The sequence below is a fragment of the Bombus affinis genome, chromosome 9, assembly GCF_024516045.1.
Source record: "Bombus affinis isolate iyBomAffi1 chromosome 9, iyBomAffi1.2, whole genome shotgun sequence".
In the NCBI taxonomy this organism is placed as follows: Eukaryota; Metazoa; Arthropoda; class Insecta; order Hymenoptera; family Apidae; genus Bombus; species Bombus affinis.
The window spans coordinates 14,223,470-14,235,390 of NC_066352.1; the positions used below are offsets into that span (position 1 = coordinate 14,223,470).

Consider the following 11,921-nt stretch of genomic DNA (forward strand, 5'->3'; position numbering starts at 1 on the left):
ATGGTTTAAGTGATTATAAAAGAATCTACAACCTTTTAAAATCTGAGTATAATAATAATAATACTTCACTTTCCTTCCATCACGTTGTTACTTTCATCTATAATTGTTCACCTTCGTCTTCGCGAACGAATCTTTGAAATTTCTGTTTTTATTCATAAGATTTTCAATTCACATTTTCATTCAGATCTTCCTTACAATGAGTTAACCATACATCTTCATATTTTTTTTTCAATTAATTTCCATCGTTATGCAATACAAAAAGGAACAAAACAGTTGGCTCATGTTGACTCATTCCTGAAAAATGCAACGACACCCGAGGAAAACTTTTTCTCCTATTCAAGATTTTTTCTGTCTTGTCATCATCACCTACAATGTTTTTCAATTTCAATCATAAAAACTGATAAACTATCTTGCCTGCGACGCAATTCCCTACTATTTGAATAAAAACATTGAATAAGTAGGTGGTTAATCGTCATCTTGCAGTGTTTAATTGCTTAATACCAATATCCGTATGCAGTACGATAATCATATTGTTGTTAAAGCCACCTGCATTAAATGATCATTTCAGATTAACTTTCAAATGAAAATCTAGTCGTGCCGAGTTTTCGTTGTTTTTGCAGATCGTAAGTATACGTTTAGCAACATTGTTGGGAAAATGATCTTTTACATGCACCTTATTTTCTTATCATCACGCTGTGACTCTAATAATTTGATGGTTGCCTTATTTTTTTACAATTACAACAAGAGCCTATTATCTTTATTTCTTTCTATCGCTACTATTACAAACTGAGATCATACTACCATTTCGTGCGTTTCATTTGATATTTTTATAATTTTACTTCCTCATCACGATGCTATGTTACGTTGTATTCTTTTACGGTTTCACTACGTGCAACCGTATAAAAAAGAAATTTAAGAAAACCATTTAAAAAAATTAAAGGTTTACGAGGATAAGATACCGAAGAAGAGAATGAAATTACGTATCAATTTCTATAAAAACACGATCGATTACGCTTTCTTGCTCCTACGCGAAAACGTTATTACTAGCTCCAGTATACAATGCCTGATGTATAGCGAATAATTGCACATGCCTATTCATATGTCTTTTTACATTTATAAAAGTTACATTTCTGATCATTAGATTGCGGACGTTTATGCAAGTGCATATTTTTATGAACAAGGGTATTTCCGCAGACATAATTCTTTTTTAACTACTGAATATATTACAAGGACGACTGTGTTTTGAATATTTTTTACATTTTTATTTATTTTGTACATTATATATCTATATATTAGCCATAAATGTTGCAGCATTACATTTCCCATAAATATACATAAGGATTCACAATCCACCGATCACTGTGCATTATGCCGACATCAAAAAATCCGCTTATGATATAACCATTATCAATTCTTGCATAAATATCGGATTAAAATACAAAACTATATATTTACTTATGTCTCGTATTTATCCTACAAGATAATTTAACATTTTCGTAAATGATTTTTAATTATATATTCATGCGCTTTATTCTACGTACGAACAAAGTTCTGACCGTGCGGAAATACAGAATGATCTCACGAAGGAAAGCAAAAAGAAAGAAAAAGGATAAAATAAAAATAGCCATCCTTCGCCACGGAATGAAACTTCGCAAAGTTACTTTATCGCGTATAATTGGAATGATTTTTAAGAAAAACGCGCGTACACGTGAAACGAACGTGCTCAAAAAGAAGCAAATGTTTGCAGGGAAGCATATGCACGTGATGTATCAAGGTAGAAATAGTATTTTGACCCTGTCCTTCGACGACGTCGTCGAGTATCACGAGCCGGTTGGCTGGTTTTTCGTTTGTCCGCGTCCCTTTCTTGGAAAACAGGCAACGACCAGCAAGTTGCTAGAGGAAAGACAATACGCATTTAGAATATTAGTAGATCGAGGTAGCGTAGTCGTGCTTTTCAGCGCGTCCACCACTTTGAAACGCGTCATAGAGATGATTTGTCCATTTTGATTCTTCGAGAACGTATCTGTTCGGTGAAATCAACGCTATGAAGCGACGAAAGGGAAACAAGGCACCGTTATTGGAATCTCTTCGTCTCACTGCATGTAAATGACTGACAGAGATTTAAATGGGAAGAGAATATCTTCGTATCTAGATTTGCTTGATTTCGAAATTTTTCATGAAATTTTGCTTGAACGTGAAAAGATACTGTCCCCTATAGATGAGCAATCATTTAAAAAACATTTCATTTACCAAATTACAATTTAACCTCAAAAACCTATTTAGAAGTAAAATTTCATTTGAGATTCTTTAATAAATATGAATAATAAGATAGGTTACTAACTTACTTGAATTCGTATTTATGAATAATTTGCAAAAACTGGTTCCTCTCAGAAGTAAATAGCGATTTTTAAAAGAAAAAAAAAGTTGATATAAAAAATAAATCCGTTGCTTTAAACACATGCTTTAAATATAACAAACAACTCTACAATGGAGTAGAAAAACGTTAGAGTTTTAGAAGAGTTAAAGAAGAAAACAAATAAGTCTAATAGTTAAATTAATTAGACTACTTATGAGTAAACGGTTTAACGTTAAAAGAATTATTTGACAATTTGAAAAATAGAATCGAAATTGAGTTTGTCAAATTTCATCAAAATTTCTTGCTGAATTCTATAAACGTTTTGTGAAATATAATTAAATATAAAATTTTGGCAAGAACGCCTATTTTCAACTATTTACTATAACGAGTTATAAAATTTCAAGAAAGATAAACGATTCTCCATTAATTTTAATCTAATGTTATTTACTCTAGAGAACTCTTTACTCTAATCTTATTTACTCTAAAGAACAAAACTCTCAAAAACAGTAATTTAAGTAACGATAATTTATTTCGATTATATTATAATTTAGATTATTAAAAATAAGAAACTTATTTCTCTGGATATTTTTTAAAGCTTCTTATATAATATTACACATAAATAATAACAAGCTTGCGTATAAACGTGAATCAATGTATTGGGCATTCCCTCAGAAAAAAATTCAGCAAGTTGTCATGAAAATATCAAGATGATCATAAAGAAAACTACTGTTGAAAAATTAGAAATAAATGAATAAATAATATAAAATTCTTTATGCGTCGAAATAAAGTTTCCTACTTGTTTAGTTTCATACGTGTTTCTTTCCATTATCATCGCCAAAAGCAAATGCAGAAAACGAATACTTTCTTGTTAATTGTAGGGATATGTTATAAAAATTGCCACCTTCGAATCGTGTTGTTCGAGTTAAACCACAATAAAAAATATAAACTCAAGGAGTACCAGTGTCTTTATCTGCTTCTTTAAAAACATGAATTATTGATTACTTTTTTTTATAAACGTTGGTAGGAATATTATTTACATGTATCTGTGCGTGTATTAATTTACACGTGAAAATATTCTTACGAGTATAGTACTTTTATGAATGTAAATAATTATTTTACGATTATTCGAGGAATACTACAATATCTTAAATTAAAAATACATATTTTCCTGCATCATATCTGCTATAACCTGAATAATTCTTCCGTGTAATATATATATGTATATTTTATATATATTTTATGTCGTGTAATTAAAAATCATATCCGGTTTGGTACTTTCTCTGTTTACTACATTGGAACGAGATACAACTTGAGAGGTTTAATTTTTCTTCTGGACAAGAGCGAAAAAATGATCTGAAGGCAACGAATTGTTTCAGTGACAAACAATGTCATTTATGATTCAAAATTAATAAATGTTATTTTTCACCTTTTTCCGTTCCTTGCAGACAAACAGATAAATACAAGAAACACAAATACAGACAATACAAAAGTGACGCGATTTTTATTACAAGAAGAAAATATCTTTTATCCTTGTACAACGTACAAATATTATACTTCATATTATAAGAAAAGACATGGAAACGAAAAACAGTGAAATTAAGTCATCTTCAAACGATCAACCGATCGCATTTTAACTTTATTTTGTCATTTCGTGCGCATGATTCAATATGAATTAGATCATGTGACCAATCATATTGGTAATTTCATTAATTTTCCTCGTCTGCCATCCAAAGAATAACGACGGGCGTGCATAATCATCTTCACGAAAGGCTCCGGAACTTCGGAACGTCGCAAACGTCGAAATCATTAATTATTCTTCTCGTTTCTTCTATCTTGTATAGTTTCCACGAACTCTATTAAAAGTCACGACACTCGTTCATTGAAATTGATAAATTACAAGATGACAAGTAAACTCGCTTGTAACGAGACGTTTCATTGAAGAGATTAAATTTAGTGAAACAAGCAGCGTAATAGTTGTAATTTATTTTTATCGTGTGGTGCATTAAATTTCTATTAAAACATTATGAATTGTTAATACAATATAATTAGCTTAGTTAAGTGGACTATAAATATTACAAATGCGTTAAATATCATGTAAATGAAAATAACACGAGTTAAATATCGACTATATACAATTCTAGAATTTAAAGCATTAACTTAGAAAACATTTTCCGATTCTATATTTAAGGCTATTGAATTTTGTATGTATAATAGCTAGAAAGAATAATTGCGCACATCTTTATTTCTCAATGATGCATTTTTCATCAGGTTTTACATTTCGTTTTCATAATATTACATTTTTGCATTCGTATGGAAATTCTACTAAATAATACGGAATTCCATATATCTGGACATAATTAATTAGTATGTAAATATCATAATAAACACAACGACGCGCAAATACCTTTTGTAGACACTGTGGATTCATCTGCCTGAGTTTGAGAAATGATGGCTTTTTGCTTATTTCATTAACAAATGTATGTCATAAAAATAAACGATGCTTTCTCGTCTCTTACGTTTTCGCATTAAATGTGTAAGTTTCCCTTAATGTTATAAACGATTAATTCTTCAAACTGCCTTCTTCTCTCTGATATTCCATTCCTTGACATACTGAGAGGATTTTAAGATTATATACGTTCTAAATACAAAACGTGTACACGTATAGTGAATAATTCATAAATCATAGGATTTTCCTTCGTGGAAATTCCTATTTTAATATGTGATTAGCGATTGAAATTTCGATTCATTTTACGCGTGTTATTTGCAATCATACATACACATGTAACGACCGTTGCATCATAATTCCTAAATACCAGAAGATAAACTGTTTTCAACTTCGTATTAATAACGTCGTTCGATATGTTCTTCGGACTAAAATAGATTTAAAAGCTCTTTATAAATGAAATAGTTCATTTTTATTTGAATACAACGATGGCAATCAAAGAAATATATATCCATTTCTCGTGATAAACACATGGGAGAATATAAAACGAACGATACACGAAACATATAACACGAAGCAAGATATAAAAGAACATATTATGCGAAGCATATGTTATAAACTAAAAAATGAAAACGGAGAAAGTTGCGATCGTTACGAATACCAATTTACTGGCATGTCAAGAATATCAAACGATAATTCAGCTTCCGTCATTCTCATCCTTCAGTTAGTCATAAATAATCGTAACAATACAATCGATGAACACGCGAACACATAACTTAACGTGATTAGTCCAATTCGATGGTATTTAAATTGTTATTGTAAATCATCCATTCCTTATAACTATCACACATACACTTACATAATGTCTACGACATTTTACATTCGTATAAGTGACATAAATAATGCAAAAGTAAGCTTATCAGGTTGAAATATCTTAAGTTCGAATTAATTCAACATTCGACTAATTTACTTTTGGAAATTATCGCAGCTTGACTAATTTGATCTTATATTTAAACAAAACTGTAAAAGTTAACTGTATAACTTTAATCTCAGCCACGGTACGTTTTATACCACGATACAGCTTTATAATAATAAATGCAGGACGCTATCTTATGAAAATCAGCAATAGACTGACTTTCGACATTGTGATTCTTAGTCGTCAATTTTAACAAAACATTTAAATTTACATTACAGATTATATACAAATGAATAAATATTTATAAAACTCAATTTTGGTGTCCACTTCATCTGTTTCCTAGTGGACAAAAAAAATCTTTTTTTGAACATAAGAACATAAAGATAACATTTTCGTAGTTGTATCTTTCGTATGCATAAACTTCTTATTTTTTAATCGATGTGTCGCAAGATATTTGGTGATCCTTTTTCCTTAAGTGACTATCGACAGATATGATGCCATTTTAATCGATTCAATCAATGATCCACGCATCGTATGGTACCTGAGCAAAGATCCTCTCAACGAAGCTTGTCATTACCTGAACTAATTTCCTCCTTAGATCAGGTTTCATCTCTTTTAACAATTCTTGGCTGTTGGTATTAATGAAGAGATTTAATGCTGCCACTGAAATAACACAGAGAAAGAAAAACTCTTATTAAACACGATCGATCGGTAATTAAGATTGTTTGAGATCAACTTTAACGATTTTATGTAAGCTTTCGTACATAATACTACGATTTTCATAGTATGTTATACATACAGCAATTTACTCGTTCATTTCCATCAGAAACTGATTGCTTAGATAGATATTCAGTTGATTTATAGAAGAAGAACACACCATTAGAAAGACTAAGATAAACTTAAAGTAAATTACCAATAATTATATCATTTGGTGGTGAAAAAGATTCTCCGCTTTTGCCGTTTATGTAACAGTCTCGCTTAGTAGTTAAACAAAGAAATAAAATAATGTTTTACTTCTAACATTTTTCTTATTTTAGATATTATAATTCTAAGAAGTAAGACGACTCTCTGTTCCTGGAAGAGTTCGCTTTTAGAATGAATTATTGAGAAAATTAAGAATCTTTTTTAAATATACATAGATACGTACATTTAATACGCGTACGTCGTTCTTCTAGCAAACAGACTTCAAAAATCTTTCTTGATATATTCGTCACCCTTTTTACAAAATTAGCAACGCTATAATTTATTATACTTTGAATCGTATACACACAACGATACACGATAATACGTCGATCAAATTTGCAATGTAGTTTTTAACGGATTAAATTTCATTTTGAACAGTTGAACCTTAGTTAAGATTGGTGCATACATTTGTGTGATTTAATTAATTGATTTTTTAGAAAAAAAACTTACGAATAATGGCGTTGCTGTCGCGAACATTTTCGACGCCCATCTTAATATTCTGCACGCTAAAGTCCATTTTAAGTTGCTGCAATCTTAAATAATTGCGACCTTGAGCAGCGAATGGCTTCGCCCGGATGAATACTTTTGCCTTTACACCTTCTGTAATCATAAAAGATGCGTTTTTAAATCTAAGTAGATCTTGTTTTTATATACTTCACAGGTAGAATTCTAAACAATTTTTTTCCCATTAATCACAGAATTTATACGCTCATAGATCCTGCAAAAAATTATGCTATTTTCCTACCAAAAGCAAAAATTGATGTTTGAAGACCTGCGCATTGGCCAAGGTTTGCGTTCCGCGTTGCAAACGGCAAAGTGCAATTATATCAAACTGGTTGCATTCTACAAGGCGAATTAATTAGAGGGTCAACGTTACCATTCGCGCGAAGATAAGCTCAGTGTCTCTCACGATGCGCGCATTATCCATATCTTTTTACGTTTCTTTAGATAAACATTTTGCGTCGCATTAAACAAAAGGAACTTACATTTTTCATACTTTTTCAACTGTTTATTACCATATTTTCGCTGAAAACTATCTCTGAATACTTTGAAATGAACGAATGTATAATAAATTTAAAACGTATATATATATATACAATTCTGAATAATTTTGTATAAATAAATAAATCGACTATAAGATTATTGTATTATTCATATTTGTATCTTATGTATGGCGAATTTTTTTAAAGAATTTTGAAATTGTTATGTGAATTCATTTTTCCGAGTAAAAGAACACCGGCCTTTTGTTTTCTCATTTAGTAACGTGCGTTGTATTACACAAATGAAGAATCTTTAACGTCAGTGTTTATATACTTTTCCAATTCAACAGAGATAGCTCATTAATACTCAATCTTGAGGTACTGGAAGATAATTTTTAGTAAAAGAAAATCTTTTTGAAAAATCTTTACGGTTAATATGGAACAATGTTATCGTTAAAATTACCGTTTCTATAACTAAATAAACATTGTTGCGAATTCGACGCAGTATAGCCTGCGGAACGGAACATAAAAATCAGCTGAAAACAAATTTGCATTACGTCGATGGTGAAAGTTGAGGACGCTAGTGACTTTTACCTTTTCACTTAGCCCACGATGTTCTACCGTCGCTGTTTATTTATCTCTTCAATTATAATTGCTCACCGTCGCAACCCGTTTCTACTCGTAGTCATCTAATTGATACTTTATCTCACGAGTAACCTATTCGAATTCGAATCACGTTTCGCTCAAAGTATCTGTTCTACGGTTCATCGTAGTATCCTACAACTCTTGCAATTGTAACATTCAATAGTTTACCAATGTTGGCACGATAGGCAAATTTAACATTTCAATAATCAGATTAACGTTATTTAGCCCAGCAATCGAAATTCAATCTAACGTAGAAGATAAGAAAATTTACCATCTACGCGGTTGCAAATTTCTAATATTGCAATTCTAAACGATAATTCGACTATCGGCGAAGCAAAAATTTTGGCAATTTTTACGATCATTCGTCTTATAAGATTGATCAGGGCCGGCGCAAGGCAGGTTGAGCGCGTTCGCCGGAACCCGGCCGCGCGTTTTGAAAGGCCCCGTGGTCTACGAAAATTACCCAATTAAAAAACACCGATTTCGATTAACTTTTCACAGAACGATGATACCGTTAACATATGCAAGACATTTTTTTAGTAGCGATGATTCAGTTTAAAGGAGTGACAAAAATCACGAAAGTTCAGTGTAACTCCATAAAGTCCTCATATCCTGGAAACTACTTTGGATAAAAAAATCCAGGCGTTTTCAGAGAAATGTACATTTTAGAGAAATTAAACTACATCAATAGCTTTTTTGCAAAAGTCATACATGATTACAAATTTTCTACTTTCATTGAATTTTTCCCCCTTGAAGACGAATTATGCATGCGAAAAAATATTACTTGGATTTGTTTAAAAAACTTCTTATAAAAAATATATAACATGTAACAGCATTCGTAAATAAATAATTCCTCGTTGTAAAATTTAAGTGTAGGATTTGAATGTGTATTCAGGCCCCGCAAAATGTCACGTCGGCCCCGACATTGATATTTGCTATATCAATATGTACCATATATACTATATTAATACGTTTATAATCAGTAAATATCAGAGATTACCGCTAAATTCTCCATTGACAATTGCGTTAAAAATAACTATCGTTACTTACCATATTCACCCCAATAGTCACCAGCACCGCTGGCTTTCACCAACAGCAAGGTACCACTAGATCTGTACTTGGCAGCAGCTCTGATTTTCGGAATGCTGAGGGCTAATTGCAGCTGCACCTCGTCTTCCGATAATCTGGCCCTCAGACCAGTCACTCGTAACATGGAAACTCCTCTTGCTGTAATGTTCTTAAACTGAGCCCTGTAGCCATCCGGTCCTCCACCAAGTGCGATATGAAGTTCGTCAAGGATAATGGGTTCTACCTCTGGATAGCCCAATTGCGGTAAACCTGACGTTTGATAATCGCTAAATTAACATGTTTGATCTGTGTCAGGAAGTTTGAAGTTGATTTCGTATTTTATTGGATTGTCGTCGAAATTATGAAACTTAAATATCATTTAAATATTGAACGATGCGAAAGAAAATTTTGGGATGGTCGAAGATACTCGAGAAAATCGACGTGTTTCGATTTATATTTAGAGAAATATAAAAAATATCTGTTTTCATTTCACGTGTAGCAGATGCGAATAAACGTCAACGTTATATTAGCCTCCGGCAGAATTTTCTGCTTATAATTAAAAGGAACAGCGAAAGGAGGTAGAAGATTAATCGATCGATCGCGGCTCGTTCCACGTTTGTTTATCGTTACATTATTTATCAAAAATAGCGAGAAAAGAAATTCTTATAAATGTCAAATAAAGATGAACGCTTGGATGTTAAAAATTCCGGCGAGTTTTATTCAATCTTTTCGAGTAAACCGAACCTATTCCATCGTACTGTAATGCGTAGTTCTAGTGGAATGTAGGACACTGGGTGACCATTCGAATACACCGTTATAACCTGCTTCTTTGGCGCTCGATGTTTTTTTTTTTACTCGTTCTCAACGATACCACGTGCTCCCGCAATCTGTAATTCCCGACTTTCGACTTCCGTATTTTTCACCGCATGACACGCGAATCCTACTTTTAGAAAATGGGTCTACGGATCTCGGGCAAGTGTGTAATGCAACTTGGTGACTGCGACCTATCAGGTGTCTTGCGGTGAATGATCGAAAGAAAAGTCGCAGATTCGAGATACAAACGAAATGTAGAGTTAAATCAAACGATCGAAATAAAATTTTATCGGAGAACGTGTTTTTTTCAGAAAAGAGTTTGTTATGGACAGGAGAGAATAATTGTTTATTTGCAAATATATTTATAAATATCGGCGAAATTATTTTCAAACATTTGGAAAATGTAAGATACCTTTACCTAAGCAATCATTGTACCTCTTAAAATCTATAAGCAAGAACTCAACGTATACGAGGTTAGTGTATGTTTAAATAGTAATAAATAAATAAATAAATAAATCGAAATAAATCGCAGAACGTGTAGAAAATTATCGACTTATTAAATAAAAGGTAAAATGTCTGAAGATAATTAAACTAAATATTTATGTGTACAATTTAGTTCTAGAGTTACGTTGATTCCGCAATTATGTAATTATGCGCAGTAGAGTATTGATATTCCCATGAGAATTTCTACAAGATAGGTACCGTTAGAGGAGGATTTTGATCCCGGCACTCTTCCCGAGGCAGTCTCTGTGGCAACACCAAAAAGTGTAAAACGCGCGTAACTTTCTCAAACGTCGAATTCAAAATTCTATTTTCGCTAAAAATTTACCAAAGGATACTCAACAAGTATAATTTTCCTATCTGTTTTAAGATTTCTGCTAACAAACGTTTGATCGATATATTCTGTTAAGAAGCTAAATACACGCGTATGGTAAATATTAAAAAAGAAAAATCAGACGTATCTAGGTTAAATTAATTATTGCGCTAAACTTGGCCAAAAAGTTTAAGGCAAATAATTTCTTACCATGCCGGAAGTGTTCGGTGAGCGCATTGGCTGACCTAGCGAGGCAACTCTCGATATTGTAGTCCCTCCTAGAGCAAGGTTCTAAAAACTCTAATCCTCTGTATCTACCGATGGCCTGTACGCCGATCAGCAACGAACACGCGCACACCAACAAGATGCTCTTCATCGTTGTCTTCAGTTGCAGATCGTTGGCTCCTGTGTGTCCCGAACCTCCTCCGTGTCGATCGAATTTCTCCGCGTGGAATGACCGACAGTCAGGGATGCGCCAAGCCTTATAGCACCTTGACATTGCCCCCGCTTTGCCTTCGACGCTTGTACACGAAGAACAAAACAGAATCCAACGATGGATCGAGCACCTCCCTTTTAAAGGACTTTCTTCGATGTCGAAATTAAGCGCGGACGAGTTGTTTGTGAATTAAGTTCCGGAAGCATTGCGTTACGCGAGCATAGTTTTATATTAGATAAGCAAATCGATTATCTCGACGACACGAAGAGCAAAGAAAATCGACGAAATTACATTAGGACAAGCATAGGTCGAGTGCTTTAGCATTGCATATCGTAACATGTTATTTTATATTAGTATGTAACATAATATTCTTGTATTTAACGCGATGTTCGTTTATTTTACTATATCGATATTGATACCAATACAATAATGTATTTTTCAATGCGCGTAAAACAACGAACAGATTTAACGCGATGGTATAGAAGTT

The 11,921-nt window shown here is 32.5% G+C and overlaps 1 protein-coding gene across 1 annotated transcript; it reads right to left on the reverse strand.

The window, feature by feature from the left end:
• Nucleotides 1-4,465: 4,465 nt before the first annotated feature.
• Nucleotides 4,466-11,561, reverse strand: LOC126920396 (protein takeout-like). The gene is made up of 4 exons (XM_050730730.1): nt 11,209-11,561; nt 9,354-9,641; nt 7,129-7,278; nt 4,466-6,378 (listed from the first exon to the last, which is right to left on the reverse strand). Exons 1-4 carry the CDS (start codon nt 11,495-11,497, stop codon nt 6,227-6,229), a joined length of 879 nt encoding a protein of 292 aa, XP_050586687.1. The 5' UTR covers nt 11,498-11,561; the 3' UTR covers nt 4,466-6,226.
• Nucleotides 11,562-11,921: the final 360 nt, after the last annotated feature.

Bases quoted from the DNA above. Each gene is read 5' to 3' on its own strand.
- LOC126920396 (XM_050730730.1), bottom strand. From the start codon at position 11,497: ATGTCAAGGTGCTATAAGGCTTGGCGCATCCCTGACTGTCGGTCATTC. The intron at 9,642-11,208 runs GTAAGAAATTAT...ATCAAACGTCAG, and splicing joins CACCGAACACTTCCGGCATG to GTTTACCGCAATTGGGCTAT. The intron at 6,379-7,128 runs GTAAGTTTTTTT...GTGTTATTTCAG, and splicing joins CGACAGCAACGCCATTATTC to TGGCAGCATTAAATCTCTTC.